Source organism: Bombus fervidus, chromosome 17 (assembly GCF_041682495.2).
Source record: "Bombus fervidus isolate BK054 chromosome 17, iyBomFerv1, whole genome shotgun sequence".
In the NCBI taxonomy this organism is placed as follows: Eukaryota; Metazoa; Arthropoda; class Insecta; order Hymenoptera; family Apidae; genus Bombus; species Bombus fervidus.
In genome coordinates, this window is record NC_091533.1 from 8,157,993 (window position 1) to 8,182,919 (window position 24,927).

Genomic DNA, 24,927 nt, shown 5'->3' on the forward strand with positions numbered 1-24,927 from the left:
ACTTAGTTTACAATATTTACATCACAGTACATGTGTGTCGTGTGTATATTAAATAATGATCCTTTTACGGTTACACAATTAATTATCTAAACACTGTAAAAGATACTTTCATTCGGAACATTGCTTTCTGATGTACCCCGGGATACCAGAGACTCGAGTGAACAGGAAACGAGGCCTCGGTAAGCTGGCGGGGACACCGGACGACTCGAATTTCTCGTTTACGCTAATCGTATACTCGATCTTATAGGTACGTTTTATTAAAACGATAGCCTGATTACATCAGGTTATTCCGCGGATCAATCGAAGTGAGGACAACTATCGTTCTATTCTTTCGAAAAGAAGGAAAATTACATTTATCGCTTCCTTAGGGCCGTGAATGGCATTCGTTACTTGTAATCGAAGTTTGTAAATCAACTTTAACTTGTCAACCGGGGAGAACGTGTTAAATCGTCACTTGCATTTCCAATCTGTTAGAAATAATCGTTCTTTTACTTATAAATATTCGATATTTTAATTATAAATTATGTTTAGTAATATCGTCAAATGTTGTATTTATATTTGGAAGAGTTCAAATCAATTTATTTCACGAGAAATTTTACGAATATAGAAAATACCTGGTTAACGGATGATTCGGTTAACAAGTTAAGACACACGATTAATCCTTTCCATTTGCAATATCGCAATTATCATAAATTAATTGCTATAAAACGAACGTGACGTTGACGCTGAAAGAAGATACGGAAAGGATTAATCTCATTCTCGCGTTACGAGTTGATCTTCACCTATCAATCGCTACGGAAATATTCGCAACTCACTTCCACGTTTGTACACGCAAATCTGTTAGCGCGTAACATGGAACATTGAGTGTAGTCACTTATTTATAATAAGCTTAACGTCCAATGCGAGAGAGCTGTGCTGCCGTCCAGTCTTAAAAATTCGCGTCTATACGTCTTTTGCTGGTAATTTTAATAGGTTAACAACGATTTGGGCGGATTTCGTTCTAAATCATAGAAAACGTTCGGTCTACATGTATATGCTTCAATAATGTCGTTTTACAGGTATCGAGAATGTTAACTTTATTAACCCTCTGAAACGTTGATTATTTTATTTATTTCTTAATCGATATTTTATCCTTTATAACTAAAAAGTGTATACGTTCACTGGGGCAATTGTGATTAATTTATTTTTTACGTACACGTAGCCATTTAGAGTAGTTCCAGAAAGTGAAATAAACTTATTTTTTATTACATATTAAGTATGAAAGAAAAAAAAACAAGAATTCGTTGGAAAATTGTTTACCTGTGTTTATTTCCTATTTGGATGAATATTGATAAAATATATTCTAAAATACTAAAATATAGATTGTTTCGTCGGACCGTTTGAAACACGTTCTTTGAAACAGAAGGGGTGAGAAACTTGATCTGTTTTATTTATCCTACATTATCTCGCTTCAAAGGGTCAATGAACAGAATAAATACGTTATTGTAGAATCGATACTAAAGTTCAAGTAATCAATCAACGTGTTTTAAAAACGCGTTTTACGATAAAAAATACTTCGGTACTTAAACCGCGATGTTTCACCGCAAGTCTTTCTATTTCGACGTTCTATGAAATTTCAAAGGAAAACTTTCAAAAAATTTCTATTTGTCTTGCGTCTTTTTACATACAATAGAATTGAGCAGCTCGTAGCAAAAACGATCCTTGCCGAATTTTTTCAGTTCTTCCATCGCGTTAATCACGGATACACTCACAGCAATTTGATGAATATTTTATAAAATAAAAAAAAAAATTGGAATATGTTGGACAAAAGTAGAAGATATATAATATTCTTTCGCTTCTTTGGTAAAAGACAAATATGGGTAAGGATCGTTTGTGTTACTTGGCCAATTTTTTTTAACGAATATCGAGAAAAAGCTTTTGCCTTTCAAAGTCAAAGCTTCGATCGCGACATTTTAATGAATAACAATAATACTCTATATTAATAATAATTAATAAGAATTAATAATAATATTCTATCTATATGGTCGGTGGAAGAAATAAAGTCGAAATGAGTAACGCGTTCACCAAAAATAATTCATGAACATGGGAAAGAAACCTTAAGATTAAACAAAGAATATTTACAATATGCGGCTAATCCAGCGGCGATTAAACCTCGTTCGGCATCGACAACATCATCGAGTCTTGCGACAGTTCGTCCATCGATTGTTCCGAGCCTGAAGACAGAGTTGACGGTGTTGCGATAGAGAGTAGACCTTTTCAAAGCAAAACTTTGTTTCGTCCTTGGGTATTGATAAACTCTCGTTATATTCTAATTGTCGAATTTAAGCAGATAATCTTTATCATTACGTTTAACCCTTTGCACTTTGCCCCTTAATTTTATAGTTTGACAGGAGAAATTAATGTTATTACGATACTTCAAACGATAATTTAGTCCTAACGTCTTTATTCTTAAAACTTTCGCTAAAAATCTGATGAAAAAGTCTTTTACTATTTTCTCAAAAATATGTCTCAAGATTGAAAAATATCGCATTTATCGATTTAATCGAATACTCTGTCAAGACTGCTATACTGAAAGAAAAGCAATAGATTCATGCAACAAATTTCCCACACATGCGAAAATCTCTGATATTCTTACCATGATTGTGATAGAGGGATGGCGTTGGGCTTTTGCACGTAGCTGGACTCAGCTGCGGCTGTTGGGGGCCATGATGGTGTTGCTGTTGATGTTGAAACGAATAGGTTAGATGTAAATTGATGTGCCGACTGAAATCGCCTGTGGAAGCGGTAGAATTCGGTGGTGACTGATGAACTGTAACAGCAAACGATGTTTCCTTGATTCTAGGCTATGATAATCCTTCCTACTTATAATATGCTGATCCACATGCGTCATTATTTCAAGGTCACCTATAGGTATTTAACATTAGACATTTGAAAAAACAGAACCTGCAGATCTGCTTTTCTACTTTACGTACACATATTTGCTTTTGAAAAGGAAAAATATTGCATTGAAATAATACTCGTAATAACGAAATTTGTGAAACTATCGTGGAATTATACAAAAGATATCTCAAAAATATTAACGTGAATCAATGGAAACGAGACATTCGACATGTAACTTCCTCCTTTATCGAAATTTATTACTCAAAAGTTTCTAACGTTTATTCCCCAGAAATATACAGAGTTTTTAATACCTCTTGTTCAAATAGTATTGAAATAAATGTAAAATAAGAACGTGGATATAATAAAGAAGCGGACAGGATAACAAAGAAAATAAAATAGAAATGTCGTCTCACTAGACAGCTGTAAATCGGACAGATATCGGTGAAAGAAACAAACGCAAGAAGTACCGTGTTGCCCTTTCATTTTGCCCGTGTGCAGATGCTTCTTCTGCCTTGCCCTAGAATTCTGGAACCAAACCTGCGTAACTCTTTTGCTGAGTCCGGTCACATGCGCTATCCTCTCGAGGTCTTGGCCGTCCGGATTGCTGTCCAGTTGAAAATTCGCTTGGAGAACAGAGAGCTGTTCCTCCGTGAACGTGGTTCTCACTCTCTTCGCCTTGTTACCGCTCTTGTGCCCACTCTCCGAGTCACCGCCTTCTGCGAAAGTACCAATTAGAGGTGTTCCACCTTTTCTTACGCCACTAAATCTTTCCCTCCGAGTCTGTAGATTTCATTTTGTAATTTTTTTTATTCCACCATCGAATAACTTAAACCCTAAGCTTTTTCCAGATTTAACGATATAAAAAGCAGGCGCAGAGAATCTAAAACCACAAATTTTGATAAACTCAAAGATTACGATGTACCGAGAATATATCAAACTACATACTTATCAAATAAAACGCTATTTTTGAGCGGAAATGACATTCGAATATCAGAATCGTAAATAGCGACTTTTTATATCTCCGCAATCGTTAAATCATTTTACGATCAAATTACTTATTTGCTAAACTTAACAAGCGGCGAGAGAAAGAACACGCGACATCCGGCCAGCAATGAACGTGCCAATGTTATAATTATATGCAACATAGAACACGAAAGGCTTAATTAAAGATATTGTGGTAACGTAATAAAGTATCGGCATAGTCTCACCATCGGAAGAAGTGTTGTTGCCTTCGACTACATCCAGGTAGTGAGCTTTGCAAAGCAATCTGGCGTCCAAGAGGGCGAACTGTTCGCCCGTGGAAAGTTGACGAGAGCAGGCGTCGCATGCAAAACACGCCAAGTGGTAAACCCTTTCTCTGGCTCTTCTCACCCAATCCCCGGCACCCACGCTTCGACCACACTTCGCACACTTTGCGCCAAAAGTTCTAAACAAAAATAATTTCAGACAATTTTATTCGTTGTAATCGATGAAATTTGGAGATTTTTAAAAATAAATACGTAAACAATAAGCATAACGAATATCTAACGATATATAAAAAGTGCAACAATATTTAGACAATGTATAACAAATATATGCAACAAGTTTCTTCATTTAAAACACATGATCTATTCATAAATTAAAAATTTTCCACAAGTTTTCTGCGGTAAACGTTCAGATATTTTGGCATTAATTTTTAGTGTAAATTTTACATTAGAACCTACGAGATAGCTACAGGTAACTGCTATGTTTCAAGTCAAGAAAATCATACGTCTCTTCTTCAGGATCGAACGATCTGGATCTCACGACAATTCCAGGAAACGTTCCCATTCTTTTCCATTAATTTTATCAACGGAGACCGAAAAGGATAAGCGAAGAATGCGGAATTTTTCTATGAAAAGAGCCGGGTGACTAACGATGCCATGGCATGCCGGGAAATCCGAAGTAGTCGTAAAGAATTCGCAGGCACGCAGCACGCGGCCACCTGCGGCAATGGCGCCAATAAATTCAACGATGGTAGCTCGCTCCTCGAGGATTTAACTTCGTCCGGCTCTAACGAACGCGTTCGCCGCGAAGTGTAAAGAAAACGTTTCGCGTCAACGATTCTACCTCTGCTCTTCCCGTCTTCGAACATTCAGCAGTCGATAAACCGGCCATCGACGCGCTCTCAACCAGAAAAACGCCTAGTCCGATCGTGAATTTCCTGTTACGACTGACCATATAGAGAATTTGAGAATAAAACTGTGACATTAATTGATATCATTGTTAATACACGGCGAACGTTTATGCGAATAGTTTCTACGGTTGAGATATTAAGGTACAAGAAACTAATAATATTAATTTACTTATTACGTTAGTGTGACTTAATCAATATTAGTCTGCGTAATTGAAGTTATTAATAGCTTTCAAATATCTAAAATAAAATTTTGATTGATAATATATCGAATTAGAAAATTACTTGTTTATAAAAGACTGTACGTATACGTATACGTAACTTTTCCACTTATGGCTTTTAAATATCAATTTCTACGTCACAACGCAACACGCGATTCCATAGTTCAAAAATTCCACCACTTCGTCTCAACAGACTAAAAATTGCGTATATTTAGTTGAGACTACATTAAAATCTCTATGTTAACGAAATAATTTAAATTTTATCAGGAATTACCATTAGCCGGGCATCGAACATTCCAATAAAACGCGAAATTATCATACGTGAAAGAAGATGAGAGGAGCTCCAAAAATGTCGGCGTACGATTTCACACGGTGCGAGTCGATTATCAATGTGCGCGCATTGCAATGGCCGATGGGAGAAATAATTCGTACTTCGAAGAGCGGCAGAGCACTCGGGAGAACGGTCTTAGATAACGCGTCGCGCACGAACGCGCGTTTACCTGGAACAAGCCAGCCTGTACCGGTCGTCCTGTGACAAATAAATGACTGCAGGACCCCGAAGCGCGAGTTGCAACCTTCAAGAGTATGTTTGCGTGTATGTAAACTCGCGCTGCCGCGCGGGAACACCGTAGTGAAAAAGGATTAATAAATGAGGGGAGACGAAAAAGGGAGAAAAGAGAGTCGTGAGATAAGGAGGAAGTTGAGGGAATAGATAGGCAATGAGGGAAGAGGTGTAGATGGTAGAAGCAAAAGGAAGAAAATAGAGTGGCAAGGAGAAAAAAGATATTTAGAAAATACTATCTGCTATGCCAGAAATGTTAGAAGGGAAATCGACACTGGAAAATCTTACAATTAGTTCCATTCGACGAACATTTTACACGAACTATTGACACACGATGAAACATTAAACAATAAGCTTGTTGCATATGGCAAAACATTAAAAACAAATGGATGTTAGTGAAAGGCGTGTAAGAAGAAACACGAAAAGAACGAAAGAGAAATGAAAAATTTCATTAGAAAGCGTCTTCGGAAGAAAGACTCGAAAGAACAGAAGAAAGTCGAGAGAAGAGAAGTTTCTCTTCCCAGCTCTCATCTTGGAAAGCAATCTCTCATGGTACAGCGTGTTCTATGACACAAGTATATACGTATAAGTACTCTTTTACTCCGACGATCTCTTTCTATAATAGTTTCGATCGAAGAAGGAGCGATATGAAAAAAAAAACATTCTCTCCGTTTCGTAACCTTTTATTCTTCGTCGACTTATCGATGTATCTCGACATATGAGCTTCTCAAATGTCAAACTGATTGACTCCGCTTTTTATTAATTTCCTGATTTCATTACATAGGTACACGATAAATATTCAATTCTACACTGTCCTTTCTCCACACCTTCGGTATATATTCGTTTCTCCATACATTCATTCCCGCTCCCAGTTTCACCATACCTCGTCAGTACTTCATACTCTACAAAACAATCAACTCCATTAGCATCGCTACACTCGGAAGCGTATCGTGCAAATATCTGCTCGCTCTCGCCCGAACCGTCCTCTTAATCCCGCGAGTAACTATGTCCCGGTCGAAACACGCTTATAGTCTCGATATAGTCTAGTCTCATCCGGTATACTACTCGTTACTTTCTCTGTTGGAAATGGGGTGGTGGGGCCACCGGGGTAGTCGCGTGGCCCCATAAGATATCTTCGCGAGGGGGACGAAGGGACTCGCGAACACAGATCGTATAAACAGCTAGGCTGGGATCGGTTGCCGGAGGAACCGGACGAGGAATCGGGATGCACTTTCCGTGTTCATGAATATGATAATGGGCTAATGGCCGCTAGTCGTTGTTTAATTACCGGCCGTGGCGCACACTAGCGACCACACCGGACACACTGGCCGTGAAGAAGCCACCGTCGTGCTGCTGCTTGTCGTTAACCGAGGACGCTCCTCCGAGTTGTTGGCTCACCGATGCACCCATAACACCCACCTCTGCAGCCATTCATCTGGACGTGCGTGCGTGTGTCGTGTTGCATGCTCGTGTCTTGCCGCTACACGGCTACCGTTTACACCGGCCTAGCTTCCAGTGAAAAAGTTTCCTACCTCTTCGCTTGGGTATATGGTATTAGAGAGCTTGAGAGAGGAGTTTCCAGGCGATGTTACCGAACGGAGAAAACGAGCAACACGGGGTGTGAGGATTTCGTTGTCGACATTGCTGCAGTTTCGTTTAAGCGAGGCTTTAGTATAGTAAATAAGTGACTGGTTGTGGAAAGTATCAGAGGGTGGTTTAGGTATTGAAGTTTAATTAGCGTCGTAAAGGGTTTTAAGCGTGTTTTGATGGGAAATTGAGCGAGCTTAGATGGTGGATTTTGATGTACGGCTAATTCCATTCCTAAAGTTTGTTAGGATATGTTATATCTTCTATACTAAGAAATAATAATTTATCGAATGTAACGAAACGTATAAAAGTACAGAGAGTGTATAAAAATCAAGACATTTTAATAGATCAATGCCAACACTCCATTGAACATAATCCCTTTAACACACCCAATATCTTTCCTAATCACACATTTCATTCAAAACAGCATAGCTTTCGATGCATATTACACGATAATAAGCTATTGAATACAAATCATTCGATACAAATCATTGTAATCGTATGTACTTGAACTAAAACCTTTCTTTTGAACTTTTTAAAAGCTACGAGTCTGTAAATACATATAACGTCTGGTCGACTCTACAATACATGTAACAACTCATAGCGATTTAATAGGAAAGAAGAAGAATGTACATTTGTAATGCATAATCGTAAATTCTGAATCTCGCACAGATACTCAAGCGACAAAAAAGAATCCGTTTTAATCCTATTGTCTCTTAGCGAAGCACTAATTTATCCTGCTTGCAAGAACAACTTTCTCGTTTCGCCCACGTCAATCTCTAGGAAGGGATTTGAATTTTGAGCAAGCGATTGTCAGTTTTCTTTTATCATAACCGATGCATATCCTATCCCCAGAGAGCCGGCAAGATGAATTCCGAAAACAACGAAAATTAATCCCCCAGGGAAGCTTCTTATAAAATCACCAATCTCATTGTTTCCTGTTCGTCGAAGATTAAACTCTATCATCTTGAAACGATTTTGGTATGATTGATGACGATTAACTTGTAAATTATATAAGTGTAACAAAAGAGTTTGTCGTTTGAAAAATGTTATTAAAACTAGAACTACGTATCGAATTTGTTAACACGTGTTTCGGTTTTCTTTCCTTTTACGATTGCTCGAAACACGTGCTTACATCGATTACAAAAATTAAAGGTTTTGTAACGTCTAATGTAATTTGTATGCCAACGTTCTTCCGAGTTAAATCAAATACTTTGATTGTTCTTCTTCTTTTTTCAATTCCTCTTAGAAACACCCTAATAATGTCTAATCGTATTGATATAAATAAATGTAAATAATTTTGTGACGAAGTACGCTTCTAGTTTCTTTGATACCCAAGTCAGATATACAAAGGTCGATAGGTGTATGTAGACTTTCGTGACTGACTGTACACACACTTATATCTACACCCATTCCAATCGAAAATACCAAGGATCGCGTCAATGGAGTATTAATTAGGTCACATTGTATCAACACTTCAATCACGAATTGAACGAAGGTTCGGTGAAGCGGTGTCCTCGATTCTCGAGGTATCCACGGTATAGTTTTCGATCATTTATCACGGCGAGCCGAGCGTAAATCGAAATAGTGGCTTCGTTTCTTTCCGAGTCGGTTGTCGACGTGTCTACGGGTCGTGGATCCTGTCGACCGGGTCATCGTAAGCCAGCATTACGAGGCGAAAAACGTCAGTCGAAAAAATTACGCGGCAGATTCCTCAGGACCTCCCGCATATACACGACTTTGACCCTCAAAAAGACAGCCACGCCACGAAAAAATGCTGCAACTGTCTTCACAGAGAATGCCGACTCTCTGTTGCCAAACTTTTCATAATTTCTTATTTTATTATTAGAATTTCTAACGTCTGCATGATAAACAAGAGTATACATCGTAGGTATCTTGTTAAGGTACTTTGACTGCCACGTCGAAATCACATGTTTCGCTTAGGACGCCACGGGAGTATTTTTATTATTCAAAGCATATAATGGCAAAATAATAATAAATCGATGATGTAAGGCAACATTCTTCCCTAATGGACCGTTTATCTTATTGTTTATTATCTTATCACGGGTGACCAACATGGCACCTTGCTAACAGTTGATAGCGACAGATTATAACAAGGCTTCGTTTATTTTAACAAACCATTCGCATTCGTTATTTCGTCGTAAGCAAAACGTGCAGAATATATTGTTGAAAGGTGTAGAAGATATTAGTAAACGGTATTTGCTCATTCTATATATAATAGTAAGGTATGTTCACACTTCTAACTTCAATTATATGATTATAACGCAGCATTTACGATTATTTTCTAAGGTGTGTTATTAATAATATTCGTAGATTACCCTCAAAGATATGGATGCAAACACAGTGCACCGTTAGATGCAAGATTTGTTCTCATTTTTTTTTTTTATCGATGTTCTAATAAAAATGTTTAATTGTTCAATGGGGTACTTTTTATTTCAAAGTATCTTCTATTTATCGGTTATATTCAAAATTCCCTAACTGTCAATTTTCATTCAATTTTTACAATTGTAAGAAGTTCAAGCGCTCCGATCACCAATGATCACCGTGGCGTCACAGGAGAAACCGTGACAGTCAAAGTGTTAAAGAATAATAATTATCCACATTATTCCGCGAGAATCCAGTTGAGAGTTTAATGCAATTTTCAAAAGTCTGAAACATTAAATCGACGGACAATAAAATTCGTTTCGACAAGTTCGCGTTCCAAGTAATTATAGAAACACATCAGATTCGAAATCGAAAGAAATGACTGTACAGTAGTATCATAGCATAATACACAACGAATTCACTTTATTCTTTTTCATTTCCTTTCTTCTGAGGATTACATTGATTTCCGCGTTCGATAATATAGACAGCGATACCGGTCGCTCGTCACGATCGGATATCACGATACGTGATTTTAGACAGGCTGGTGCAACAGCCAGGTGACCGAACTAAAGTTGATTGACAGTTGGATAAACACGTTGGAAAGTGTTCGACTCGAATTCTTCGCGTACAATCGACCAGTCACTGCAAGCTTCTTTTCGTCCCTTGGTCATCCTTCCTACGAAAATATCCGAAACAAATAGCTTTCGATCAGTCATTATCCGATTCCGCTACAAGGGAATGTATGTCGAACAACGTATCTTTACGTTGTATAAGTAAATAGAGAAGGTAGTTGAATTTTTGTAAGATGAAAGTATACGCCCCAGTTTTCAAGAAACGTAAACAAAATTTCCTTTCATAATTCTCCATGTTTTCTCTTAAATTCTATAAAGTTGTCAGTATCTTGTAACCAGTGGAAAATTTCAACAAAAGTTCCTGACGGTGAATAATACAAATTCAATGATTTATAAAGAATCGATAAATCTGCAAGATTCTAAAATTTCTCTAGGGAAAGTAACAGAAAGTATGATCGATATTTCAATTCCAACGAAAATTTCCAGCCGTGTACGCTATAATAAAAATTCAACGATTTATAAACAGTGGAAGATTAATAAATTCTTATGAGTTTCATTCCGTTGCATTCAGTAATGTAACAACTTAATTCGTAGCCGATAAAACAGATATTTACCATACAACACAGTTAATTTATAGAAATGTTAACATTGATTTACAATCACCAATCGATCGATCGAAGAATCACTTATGGATTGTCACGAAGGCAATACTAGTTCGTTCGTGCGGGTCGATTAAGAGGTTTCCAACGAATTGTTATTTATTGCATTGATAATGAAAACATGGCACGCCACTCTTTTACCACGGTTTATTATTCTATCGATAGATCAACACACATTTGAATATTACACATAACAACCAGGTTTGCCTTCTCGTTGCTTGTTATCGCAATAATTGAATCTCTTTCGACCACTAAATTGCGGCTACAAGGAAACGTAGATCTTTGACGACGCAATGGCAATTACGAGTTCTGTTGATCTCGATTTATGCTTCGCGGTATGTCTCGTTTTACTTCTACAGTAGCTATATACGCTAAAGCATTGCAGTTTCCCTTGATAAACTCTGTTATCTTTATTATTCGATCTTTGATTGAGCGCATTTTTAATTTAAGCTTTCTCGTTAAACGTGTAACAGAATTTTTGTTTCAGTATCATAGTATACAGCTATACGTATGAGAATATTTCTGGCTACTGATATTATTTGTAATCTGTCACTTTTACGTAACGTTACATTTTTCTGAAATCTTATAAATAAATTTACCTGTCCACGAAAGTTCTTTTGCGCTTCATAAAACAGCCATTTTTAATGAAAGTAAAATTCTATAAAATTTCGTTGCAAAGATGACGTAAATATTCTATACGATTGAAAGCTATTTATCATCGCTTTATATAGAAATTATTATTGATTTATTAACTGATAAATAGATACGATGTTACGTATCGTTACATATGTTTCATTTAACTTACAGCTTTTTTATGTAAACAAATTAAATTAATATTCTCGGATATTGAAGCAAAAAATGACAATTTCTTTGATCTGTATGTGACCAACCGAAATTTAACATCAGAAAAATAATTGTTCTATTATCCGAATATCTTTGTCTCTCTATTAGCTCGCATATAAGAGGCATATTGAAGCAAAAAATGACAATTTCTTTGATCTATATGTGACCAAACGAAATTTAACATCAGAAAAATAATTGTTCTATTATCCGAATATCTTTGTCTCTCTGTTAATTCGCATATAGGAGGCTCTAATACCTACTAACAATGGAGATTTATTTATCAACTTACAGAGCGTAGTCATGCCTGCAGTAGAGTCTCATGCCCTTCAAGAAGCAGGAATGCTGATCATGTAGCGGCCTGGCACAAGCACAGCACCTCAAGCACCTCGAGTGCCAAGTTCGACCGCCGACGCAAAGAACAGTGCGCTCGCGGACGCGTTCACCGCATCCGCCGCACTCCATCACGCTTGGCGACATTTCCGGCCCTATCAACCCGCCGGCATTTTCGGCTGTACCAAGATTCGGACCGGTGCCTTCGCACACGCCATCGCTCGTCATATCTTCTATCTCCGTCTGTAATGTCATTGAAGCAAGCGTGAGAAAAACTCGGAAATTGATGTTTAACAATTGCGCACGAAAGTTATAACGTAAAGTGAGCTGTACGTGTACAAGTACGTTATTAAAAAAAAAATCAGAGTATCTACTAAAAATATACAAAATATAACGTAATAATATATGACAATTCAAATATAAAATATTTTTAACGAAGAATGTATCAGAAAATTCTCGAGCGCGAAAGTGTACGTACGTTTGAGAAGGTAGCAAAAGGATTTGCGAATAGCAGGCATAGTAAACTGTATCGAAACAGATTGATCGAAACACACGCATCCATCAAGTGTGTCATAGGTTTCGTGACAAGAACATCCGATAGTTTGTTTGTTGAATTCTGCATGGGATAGCGTGACAATACCGTTCACAGGAAAACTAACAGGGGAACGTTGACTTCGTTATGGCATTGCTAATCTTTTTTTCTACGTATCGAGCAATCGTGCGAAGACTGGCTCAGCTTCGTAACCACTTGTATTAGGTCGTCCAAAAAGTTTCTTCCCTTTTATAAGGAAATAATGGATGCACAACATTTTTTGTTTTATATTATTTTATCAAATTACGTATGACCCATTTTGTTCTATCAAGATAAAGATCACAACGTTTGACAGATTAGGTTTCATGTTTGTATAAAGATGCGTCGTTGCAAAAAACGTGTCTGTAAAAGAAAGACACTTTTCGAACAACCTAATACATTGTTATAAAACAGCTGTTCAAATATTAGGTTGTTTAGAAAATTCGTAGCGTTAAAGAAAATTTAACTAGAATCACACATTTTGCAATTTATATTTTGCCAATCTCTCTTACAAAGAACCATTCCCACATTTTCCATTAACCCTTTCGATCCATGTTGTATCGAGGGACATATGTTCTAATGAAAGTTTCTAGTGTTAGTTACGTGAATTATTATGTTTCATTATCTGATATAAATTCGTAATAGAAACGCTGCGGGCAGCTGAAGCATAGATTCATCGAGAAACTTTTTCGCATTCCGCCATGAAGAGCCGCGTGCGTGATGTACATCAACGTATCACCGAAGTCTCCGCTAATTCTCCGTTTACAAACTCTCATACAGCTTCGTTCAGCAGCTGGTCAAGCGAAAAGGGCACCCTACAGGGAAGCGTTACACCGTTGCCAACATAACCACGGATCTGCGGAAGGTAGCACGAACCCTCTGCTTCAAAGTCGACGTTCCCTTTCAATATAGTGACACGCATGCCCTCGCGTACAGATTCGTATTGTGTCGTACACGCAAGTCCTGCGAGCACCGGTGTAATATATGTGGCCAACCTACCCCGTAACATCCCCATGATGGTTCTATGGGGGTTGGAATACTCCAATGGGATGCTTAAATGGGCAACCGTGGCGTCCAGCCGCCTTCCGTCATTGTGTCGGCGGTCTTGTTACGACGACTCGTGTCGGATTCACGATTCGATCGAGCTACAGAATGCTACAAGCTAAATGATTTCTGAACGAGCGGGGCGTGCCCAGTAAATAAACTTTCGTAAGGAACGATGGAGGGGTTGCTTGCGTGTTTATTTTCTGGTCTTTTATACCGTACATCACTTGGAAGTACATGTTTTGGGAAAGATCGGTTGGTTCGTTGGCTTGCAATTTGTCCACTCTGTACTTACTTGCATAATCTAAAACAATGGCCGCACGATCTAACCCACGCATTTTAGCAACATTAGAAATTTGCGTTAAACATAAACTTGATCGCAAGTCGCTCGTTAATCTTCCGGCTTTAGGCCTTTTCTTCCGTCGTAATAAATCCGTGGTTAAAATATCGCCGGCTATATCGTTTCGACTGGTTCATTCGTGTGTCACGACTTCTACACCCACAAGTTAGCGGTTGGCCCAGCAGAGAGAGAGTTATAGGTGACAATAACGAGCCGCGGTTGCATGCGAGGCGGGATCGTAAAACGGAGGATTAGACTCTTTTCGGGCTATTAGCCTAATATATGCCTCGCGATATCAAAAAGCACGCGAATCTCATAGCTGAACTCAAACGCGGCGATTCAAAGAAGCGAAGGACGAGATTCATAGAGATACAACATTCTTAAATAGAACTTCGAGTTTTGTAGAGGACAACTAAACTATGTACCTACGTTATAGTTAATTGTATATTCTAGAACACTATTACACAGTCTTCGATAATGAAACAATGAGAAAATATCGTATATTTCGATATAATTGATTAGAATTGTCTGATTACAAGATGGTGATATAGTTTGATAGAAATTATGCAATTATTTCACGAGGCTCGACACTTTACTTAATTATTATTAATTATTAGATTAATTATTAGAGTTCTATCATTTTTGAAAAAGATTAGTCTGTTTTATAAATTTTAGTGACTACATATAACGCCAAATCTAAAAGTCGAATTATCCTCCATAGAAGAGAGATTAATACTAATTTTATAAACCCTGTTCTTCTCCAGCTCTTTCAAAGATCTTGTAATATTATGTATATCTTCTGTCTCCAGAATACTATCAATACTTTCACGCTGGTACACATACATACACACGCATTCCAGATCCTTACACAGTTAGAACGTGCGAACATTTGGTTGGTTATGGTTGGTGGTTAACCATACGTCACAACTGGCTCCACAATGGTGGCGTATGGGAGTTACATAATGCCATTGTAATGTAATACCTGCAAGCCTCGTAGGTGCTGCTTCTATACCTATATAACACCTAACGCTTGAGAGAACACGCGTGTTGTAAGGTTCCGCATGCGGTGCCCATCATGGAGACGCGTTCTCGTCACATAGGACCAGCCCCATGAGTTATGGTGAACCGGCATACCCTCCTATTTGTACCTAACCCCGGACTCTTCCGAATTCTGCTTTCTGCGGTCGCACGGCCTGTCAGGGGCGTGATTTTCGGAGTTTATTATGAGAATGATACTTCGAAATCCGGTCTTCCTACAAGGAAGTTCACTGATCGTTCACTGATTCTTTATATTTCGATTTTTTTCTCTTTTCGTCGCTTCTACGTAGATTCGTTTTTCTTTTTCCTTTGTTTCTTTTTCTTTTATTAGGAAGCGTATGAAACAATATAACAGGAGAGCCGCAGACATTTTGAAAACAAACGAATCTTCTCTAGAGATGCACAAGCTATGATTTCAACTGATAACGTGTCACTAAACACTTTTAAATATCTAGTTGTAATTGTAATTGGCTCTTGGACACCGACAATATATTGAATCAGGTTCTATTTAATTAATATCGTTTAAGCGAAAATAATGTCAGAAGAAACACGAATTTGCCTGATGGAATAGAAAGCTCGTAAATAGACTGCAGATTTTTCATATTTTCATGAATACGGTTAAAATAATAGAATTTAGGCAGAACATTGATTTACCTGTTAACCTTTTGCACTCCTATGTCGAGTGTGACTCGACATCAGTTTTTATCTCAGGAGCTCCTTTGTCGAGTCCCACTCGACATTCTTTCAGTCCCACTTTTTTTTGTGAAACGTGCTAAAGAAAACCAAGATTGCATTCTGGAAATTGTTGCAAGCTATATCATACACTTAAAAATTACAAAATACAACAATAGTGTAAATAAAACTGGTATTTAAGTGAATTTGGTTCTTCCTTTATTTATTTAAATTGTCTTATTTTTTAGTTAAAGTAAATTTCAAATAAAACACTTAAACGCGTCGAGAGCTACTGGTAATGAAATTGAATTAAAATTCGGAGTGCAAAGGGTTAAATATTATACAGAGTACAATACTATGGATATTTTTATGTCTATATCTTTCAAACAACGATCAAACTCGTTGCTGATCTAAATAATCTAAAACTGCATGCTTCCCCACATCCTCCTTATACGATTCTTTCCTGTCTACCTAAAAACGTCAAGGTATCTCGCATAATCCGATCTGCAGACTTAAACGAAGAGTAATCCCGCTTGGCTCGCCTTATTGCCTTATTTACACAAAGGTAGATCGGTGAACGGTTTCGCAGTGTGGCATCGTACACCGGGTTTGTACACGCCTCTATTCAGAATAGCCATGAGGCCCCATTCTTGCCTCTCGAGTGGTTTCGCTTTCGGTCCCCTTGTCGACGACGAGGCACACCACCGGGGTATGACTTTCAAACTTGAAAGCCTGTCGACGGGAGGTCCTATGGGGGTCCCAGTATACGCTTTCCTACGGTATTCGCGGCTTCGTGTCACTTTCGGTATCGCGACACGGTGTCCATTGAAATCGATACTTCTTCGTTTCCCTTCGACCGCTTGTCTCCCGCCAATGTCACTCGAGGTAGGTACGAGGTAATAACGATAATACTCGTTCCCGATGCCAACAATGAAATTCTCTAGAGACCTTTTTTATTAATATTTCTTTTTATTTTCTTTAGTCGAGTAGATGCATAATCGGTGATAGAATTTTTGGTAAATTTCTGTTTTTAAACGTATTACATATTTTAGACAACAATTTTTTAACTTGGTATCGTAAAGATCGTCGAAATTTGCGAAATTTGAATCGCGAATATAAACGACTTTCATAAATAATCTCGGTATAAAATCTTAAATGGTATAAAGTCTCAGTCATGTTGCAACGAATATGACTACTATTATAACGAATAAATAAATGAAAGGTAGAAAGCGAACAAATACGTTTTAATCGAACTGTACATGATTCCATTAATTATGTGTCTATATTGCGCTATAACTTGAGGAAGAAACGAAACACGATTTCTCCATAATAGTATTTTCAGATCAACTTTTATTACAAAGCAGTAAATATATTGATTTTCACTAAGAGACCGTCTACTACGCGTGTTCAATATCGACAAATTATCTGCGAGTCGTTAATTAACCTCGCACCTACACCGCCTTCCACTTGAATTTCTCACCTGCAAGGCTATGCAAGTTCGTGATTAAGTATATGAACTTTAAACGTACGTGTAACACTTATATCGCTATACTCGTGTGTATAGTCACTCGTGCCAGCTATGCCTACGACCCTATTTTCTATATTCATTTCCTTTACTTACTTACGTAGATCGTTTAATTCGTTTCGTGTGAAACTTTTATCTCTCCTAGTTGAATAATTATCCAATGACTGGGATAATTTGTCTTTCTATTTAATTTATGCGTTTGAGAAACTTATAAGCAAATTGAAGATATGTATGCAATTAATGGGAAATTAATAATCGCAAAAATTAGCACAATAAAATATGCGGAATAATTCATGGCATAGTACCAATAGAAAATCTAGAATACGCGACTATATTTACAAGGAAACAGTTGTTACGTCAATTTTTAATAAATAGCCAATATTCTCACGATAAAATTCAATCTGAACTTCAAGTTAATTTCCGAATCTTAGAAAAAGACACAATCGTCTATACCTGCCTACCTTTCCCTCTTTAAAAATCCTACTAAAAGTTAGGATCAGTTAACCCAATCACAGCAACCATCAAATTAAGATCAAACTCTCAATACGTTACAACTCCTTCAAACTTCAAGAGCCACGTCTTTTCCATTCAATCGAACGCAAAGAAGAAAGGAAGAAAAAGAAGAAATATCTCGATGAAGAAGAGAAGAAGCGAGGACTTCCTGGTGCGAACAAGAACGATCGCCGTTCCCTTGATCCCGAGGGGCCTTTCGTTCGTTTTCTCTCGCATCCTCCGCAACCCAGGTGACAAGTTGACAAAGTGGCCCACTACGGGCATCCTTCTTTCGGCTGGCTCTTTCAGACGATACTCTACCGCTCGAAATAAAACGAAACAAACACAACGATAAAGAACAAGAAAGAAGAAAGAGGGAGAGAGAGTGTGTGTGTGAGTGTGGGTAGGGGGAGGGGGAACAAGAAAAAGGATGTTCCACTGAAAATAATGCTTGCCGGGTTTTTGTGTGTTTCCAGCGGCTTTTCGAGTGGTATCCAAGGGCACGAGCCTCTACACGCCTTCGTAGAAAAAAATCCTCCCCACTATAAAGATACTGTGGTCTATGGGGTGAAACGATCCCCCGCAGGTACAATGGATCTTCTAGAGAAGCCACTCGAAATCTATTTAAATTGCCATCCGATTTTTCGTTTTCACGCGACACAATATAATACGTCGACTTTTCATGATTTTTGTCGGTTTTTCACTCCTATTCTATTGGATGTATAGCACGGCTGTGAATGGATGTGGCGGATCGAAGCACGGGCAGCAGATTCGTTTCGCGATTACTTCGAGTCATTTACTACGTAATGACGAAGAAACCGACCGCAGGAGGGAGTCGTGTTGGTATGTAATTCGGAAGCCCACCATACGGACAGTGAGTAGATTTTAATTAGTGAGGTGATAGCAGTTTTGTAAATGGTAGTGTAATATTATATATATATATATATATCTTGCGAAGATATCATTTATTTTACGTTTGTGAATCCAATAAGATGATAATTTTTGCTTCTTAAATGGGTTATAAGTTATGGCGTAAGAAATATGCTGCAAGTTACTTAAATAAACATTGTGTAAGATAATATCGTTGCGTATATACGACTTTAACCGTAGGTCGAAATTGGCGAAAGAAGGGATATTGTTTTATCGTTAATGTAAGTACTATGTCTGAAATTTTTAACTTTATTTTTATTATTTTACGTTCGCTATTTAATACCTATAAATACAACCTTGATTACAGGATTTCTTTCGAATTATGCGCATACTGTGCAACATTGTATTTTTAAATTTAATATAAAATCTGCAGTCTAATTATAATTCCAGAATCTTAAGTTCATATCTATGATTTTATACGAATTTCTATATTTTGCTATTGGTATGTGTATAAACGAAATGTGGCGATTATGCTAATAGGGGGAACAATTTTGTTTCGCTACGGTCGCGCGAAGAAATGTCGGCGCGTCGATGACAAAGTGTGTATTCCGCGAATTAAGAGAAAAAAATCGATATGAGAAATAGGGGCGATAATATATCGCGATAGTTGTAGAAGCAAAACGAATCGAGCCACACTTCTGGCACTCTATTAATAAAATGCAAACATATGTTAATGTGACGCGTTTCCTTGGCCACGTCGAATCAATTTATTACCCCGATCCGCAGTTCTCCATGCCGATTCCTTTTACTTCATCCTTTCTTTTTTCTCTCTTTCTTTTGACTTCGACGAGTACGTTGAGCGTGCGAAATATGGCTGGTCACTTCTTATTTTTATAGAACACGTTTCCAACAATCGATTTCTATAAAATTGTTTTAATTTTATCTTCTTTCGTTAGAGATTTATTTTTCAGAAAAATACAAATTTACATAAACATTCGCTATCTGATTATAAACATTTCCTGTTAAAGTTTCATACTACGCGGTACCGTTGGTAGTTCATCAAACGGTAATGGATTCTAACTGTACATTTCTTTATAATCAACAATTTTATTCTCCTAAGATTAATGCACCTTCCTGCGTAATACACTCCTAACATTCTAATAGTCACGAGTTCATTGTTCACGCTATCATATTATTATAATATATTTTTGTATATATCGAAAGCTTAAAGTAATCTCTAATACGTTTACGTTATCATCGTAGGAATGTGATAAGTACTAAACGAAACTATATAACATCTTATTATCGTATAGCAAATTTATAATAATTATCGGTGAAATAAGATAAACTCGGTAAAAATCTCCGAAGTATTTTCACTTTTGATTTATGATATCTTCATCGTGATTTATGATACTATTTTATGTTCCTAATTATATACACTTAACGGCTAAGTACCTATGTTTTCTGGCAACATCTACTCATTTTTCTTCATATTTTGTCACTGATGAATAGCACAAAATTTATGTAAATGAAACTATAGGCAATGTGGACAAGAAAAATGTTTAATAAATTTGCGAATTAGTAAATTTACGGATGTATTATCAGTTACGAATGACATCGTGGAATGTTTATAAATGTTTATATCAAAGGGATATTAAAATAAAATTAATACTAAAATAATCAATTTGGATAAATGTACCTACTTAAATATAGACAGATACTGTCTATATGGATAATTATAATTGATTAAATAAAGTAGATTGTGTTATGAGGATAAATAAATAATGAGGTAGATCGTTTTTACATACCATATTTAAATCACAATAAAAGTAAAAAGTGATTTTGACAAAACCATAATCGCGATCTTCATAGTTGCAAAAAAGAGAGGAAGTTAAGATCTGCTACTTTGACAGATTTCAGTCAAACAGATGCTACGATATAATTAAAGAATACCGAAATACTGTTATATCGACACGATGGTCTTTCGAATCAGTTAAATAAGAAAATATTAAATGTTTAATGGATTAGTGAAAACATACTTGGTATTCTAGATAGTGGCGAAATACCCGTTAAGTGAATCGGATCGATAAACTAGAATTAACGGTGAAGACTTCAAAAGATCAAGCAAGATTAATGACGAAAAGAAATACGTGGATCTAACTGGTGTCCTTCGTAAAACGGATCATCCGGAGTTACGATCTATGGGATCGGAGACACGTCACAATGATGTTGACTTCCAAGTCTTCCACCAATATTTGTTCGAAATTTTACGATTTCAAATATCTATCTAGAACGCTTTATCTCAGAAGTGTAAAATTTACGCTTACATTCGACTTAACAAACCGTAAACTATTTAGCGAAAAAGGATAACAACTGTAATATGGCAATTTGTGTCTATTCGCAATATGCCTAACTAATAAACCAACAAGTAACAGGTTAATGTTTCCTCCACTTTTATCTCTATCTTCTCAGTAGATTTTGTTTCGCAGTACACGTATTAACATTGATAATGCACTACAGCAATTTATACACTGCACAATATGTTTTAAAAACCTGGTAAACTACACGTATAGTATAACAATGTCAGAACTATACGAGGAAACGCTGTCTAATCATAGAAGCCAGAAAGCAAACGCGTGACATAACCGGAAGTTGTAACGAGCAAAATCGCAGCTATATTTAACAATAAAATATAGTATAAACGTATTAACAATCGTGAACGCAACAAAACAGAAGCATGCTATTGAAAATTATCTACAATGGACATGTTCGTTAAGCGCTTCTTCTAGCCGGAACAGATTAACCGCGTCGTAAAATAATATGTACTTACAAATCTCCAACCACAATTCTTCTAATTACCGTGAGTGATATATACGACTACCGAAAATCGGAGAAAAAGAAAAATTACAAAGCGCATAAAAATATCGTGGCGGAACGAATGCGACGTATGATTCGTTAAAGAACAGCCGTGGCTCATTTGCTAGTGAATATCTATAAAGTATACCTACGCAGACACGGGGCGAAATCGTAAATACCTGTAAGATCAGATCTGAGAGACGAGGCACATCCCACGCGAAGGGCAGTACACGAGCTGTTATACGAAAGGACCTTTCAAGATGGTACTGTGAGTACGTGTGTGGTCCAGTAAATTGTCGGCGTAAGGCGCAAAATGGCGCATCAGCCTGATCCCAAGTTATATGGCTTCGTTTTTAGAGGACGAACGGTACCAACGAAGCGTACGAGCCGCGACAGTAAACGATACAGAAAGGACGCGCACGTGGTTATTTGCTTAAATGCCCGTGACACCGCGACCTGTTCCTACAAATCGTGACATTGAATGATCGTGCAAGACGTGTTTTTGCACCGACCTTTTTAAGGAGTTATTTTCACATTTATGCATCTATCCATTTAGATTGACTATATACGGGAAAAATAAGGGTACAGAAGTTTTCTCACAAGTTTAGAAGCGTTGGTCTTGAAAGGGTTTAACAGTTCCTTAACTCTCAATTAGGGTTATTAAATAGGTATATTATTACCAAAACGTGGACCACTTAGAGATCTCGATATGTAGGTAAACATAATCTTTTTGCTATTCGTCGATAGATTTTACTGGTGCTTTCTTTGTATACATGATTAGTAATTATGACTACAAAAAAATAAACAAGTGATAACGATAGAAATATTAATAAATATCGAGAAAAACGTCGATCATTTCCTTGCCAAAATTAACGTTAAGATATAAACTCTTAAACGTCTTGTGATGAATCTGATCTCAGCTACCCGTGTGCATATTACGTTGTTTCTACAAGTTATTCAGTCTTCTGTTTATTTTATTAATTTCTTCGTTGGCACTATCTTACCATAGGGTTACTCGAATCATTTTTCGGTTTCTGATATTTCCTCTTGCTGAACTTAAAACGATGTTTTCTCATTCTTTCGTTATTAGCCGAAGATCGATGGCATCTCATAACTTACAAGTTGATTGTTCTATACGAAGCTCAAGATTGAATTTTATGATGTTGAAGATTAGATGATTCAAATAACCCTATCTTACTACATACGCGCATAAATATACTTGTCTATAACCGCTTACGACATTCAATTTTCAATGTCTCCGTGATTCTAAACTTGTGATTCGAGCATCGACACGCATCAATGCGCCGGTGATAACGCGGAAAGCGCATCGAGTATGTATGCATTAGAACAGACCGCTTGTATTCGATTCAGCGATACTTAACATACACTGCGAGATAGCAGCAGTGACACACGATCGACATCGCGACAAGACAATCGCGCCAACCGATCGACCGTAATCCGCTACCTCTATTTCGTTTATTCCTATATATGTAGCTACGTACATATATTTAGCATGTAGCTGCTTCAGCTTGAGACGACCGCGCCTTGCGACACGACGGATGCAAAGTTATGGTTGGTCGCTTGATCCGGCTCGAGGATTCCCCGCCATCCGTTCACACCGTTTCTTTCTTTTTCTTTTTCTCTACCTGGTGTTACTGTCCACCAACGCTCATCAACCTCATCAGACCGCGACGAATCTAAGAATTTTATGGCTGGGGTAAATCACGCGCAAGTGGGAGCTTTTCATTGTAACCTCTCGTGGTGAATTTTTTTTTTATTATTGTTTTCTATTTTATCTTCTTTATCATATCTTACGCAAATAACTTTTAACCAATTACAAGTTCCTTTCTATAACCAGCCTCCGCGCACTACCGACAATTTTGTCGTTTACGAAAAGGCCATTTGTTCGTACGACACATTCGACGACGTGTCTGCAGAACCACTCTTTTGTCTAGCAACATCTAACAACTGGATAACCACTGATCTGTTTTCCTATTGTCGTCAGTCTTATAAAATTAATAAACACGCGTGCACTAGCGACAAAACTGTTTCTCTAGTAGTATATATGTATGGCGAAACTAATGACGAAAACAAACAGCTCTACTGCTACGTACACGTACAACAACAAAATCGTGTCGCTGTTTAGCGGCGAAATTGTTACGTGAAAAATTGGCGTTACTGCGCGGGGCCTCTAATAAATGGAATCATTAAAAAATAAGTCTACAATAAACTAAAAACATTCTATAGTAACTTCTACTACAAGATTATTAAAAAATAATCCGTAAATACTGAAACCCACCTTCAAATATTTCTTACCCTAAAAATACCCGTTTTATATTCACATATTCTTATTAACTTAACTGTCTCTCTAAACCGATACATAAGTAAGAACCAAAACACTAAAAGCTCTACTCCTAATATTTTCCAACCACTTACTGATCTACTCATATAACAGACAATATTATTAAAAATTACTTCGCATTAAAACCTGCCAATTGAACCTTCTTGCACCCCCAAAAACCACCTTTACAACTTCTTTTATCTCAAAAATATCTCTTAGCATTCACATACCTTCATAACTGCCTCTTCAAACGGATCCAGGCACTTCCACGATCTTGTACACCTCCGATCCCTCCTCAGATAATAATCGATCACAGGGGCGTAATCCGCGATCCCAAAGGCATCGCGCAGCACGGCACGAGATGTAAAACGCGTTCACGCGACGCGCAAGCAAGCGACAGCTACGCCCGAGGAGCGCAGCATGGCCCGAGACTCGATGCGCTCGACGTATAATAACGTAATTCCCGGCCGAGCTACGCTACACGGTCGTGGCTCTGCACAACCCGCTGCGAGGTATCGTATCACTAAAAACGTGGGCGTGGCCTCGGCGTCCCGTAAGCACCGTCGCTACGCCGTATCTCATTGGTGGAGCCGCGACCCGCCCAGCGACACGAAAGTGTACTACCACGAGGCGCACACGAGCGCATCATTTCTCCCACCAAGCTAACGTTGATACGCTTTTTCGATTGGTGGAGTGGTGAGCGTGGTAGGAAGAAGAATCATTCTCGAAGATCTTTCTCTCGAGATGGCTCGACGAGGGTAGCGTAATTGTCCAGCGTGTTGTGATAGGTTACGATGAGATCTGTTTTTAGCTTGGTAACTTTTTCGGATTTTAGGGGAAAAGAAATTTTTGCGGTGTTTGACAAATAGAATTTTGGAACGAATCAAACTATAAAATACGCTGGCTGGGTCAAGAGAAGTTGCACTAGTACCCTTTGCATAATTGAACGAATATTATTGTTGGAACTTAATATTATATTAGCGAAAT

At 37.6% G+C, this 24,927-nt stretch overlaps 1 protein-coding gene across 5 annotated transcripts; it reads right to left on the reverse strand.

The window, feature by feature from the left end:
* Nucleotides 1–1,590: 1,590 nt before the first annotated feature.
* Nucleotides 1,591–24,401, reverse strand: Awh (LIM/homeobox protein arrowhead). 5 transcript variants are annotated; one of them, XM_072020108.1, is made up of 7 exons: nt 24,171–24,401; nt 23,102–23,296; nt 12,151–12,434; nt 4,089–4,306; nt 3,348–3,596; nt 2,636–2,809; nt 1,591–2,252 (listed from the first exon to the last, which is right to left on the reverse strand). In XM_072020108.1, the coding sequence occupies exons 3-7, from the start codon at nt 12,417–12,419 to the stop codon at nt 2,146–2,148; spliced, it is 1,017 nt and encodes a 338-aa protein (XP_071876209.1). In that variant the 5' UTR covers nt 12,420–12,434; nt 23,102–23,296; nt 24,171–24,401; the 3' UTR covers nt 1,591–2,145. The 5 variants fall into 5 exon arrangements, with proteins under 5 accessions (XP_071876209.1, XP_071876208.1, XP_071876210.1 ...); XM_072020107.1 differs by lacking the exon at nt 23,102–23,296 and having other exon boundaries at nt 3,348–3,593; XM_072020109.1 differs by lacking the exon at nt 23,102–23,296 and having other exon boundaries at nt 1,591–2,213.
* Between the last annotated feature and the right edge of the window lie 526 nt (nt 24,402–24,927).

Excerpts from the sequence above, each read along its gene's own strand:
- Awh (XM_072020106.1), bottom strand. Across the intron at positions 4,307-12,150 it reads TGCAGGCATGACTACGCTCT|AACTTTTGGCGCAAAGTGTG; the intron begins GTAAGTTGATAA and ends ATTTTTGTTTAG. Across the intron at positions 3,597-4,088 it reads CAACAACACTTCTTCCGATG|AAGGCGGTGACTCGGAGAGT; the intron begins GTGAGACTATGC and ends GTACTTTCGCAG.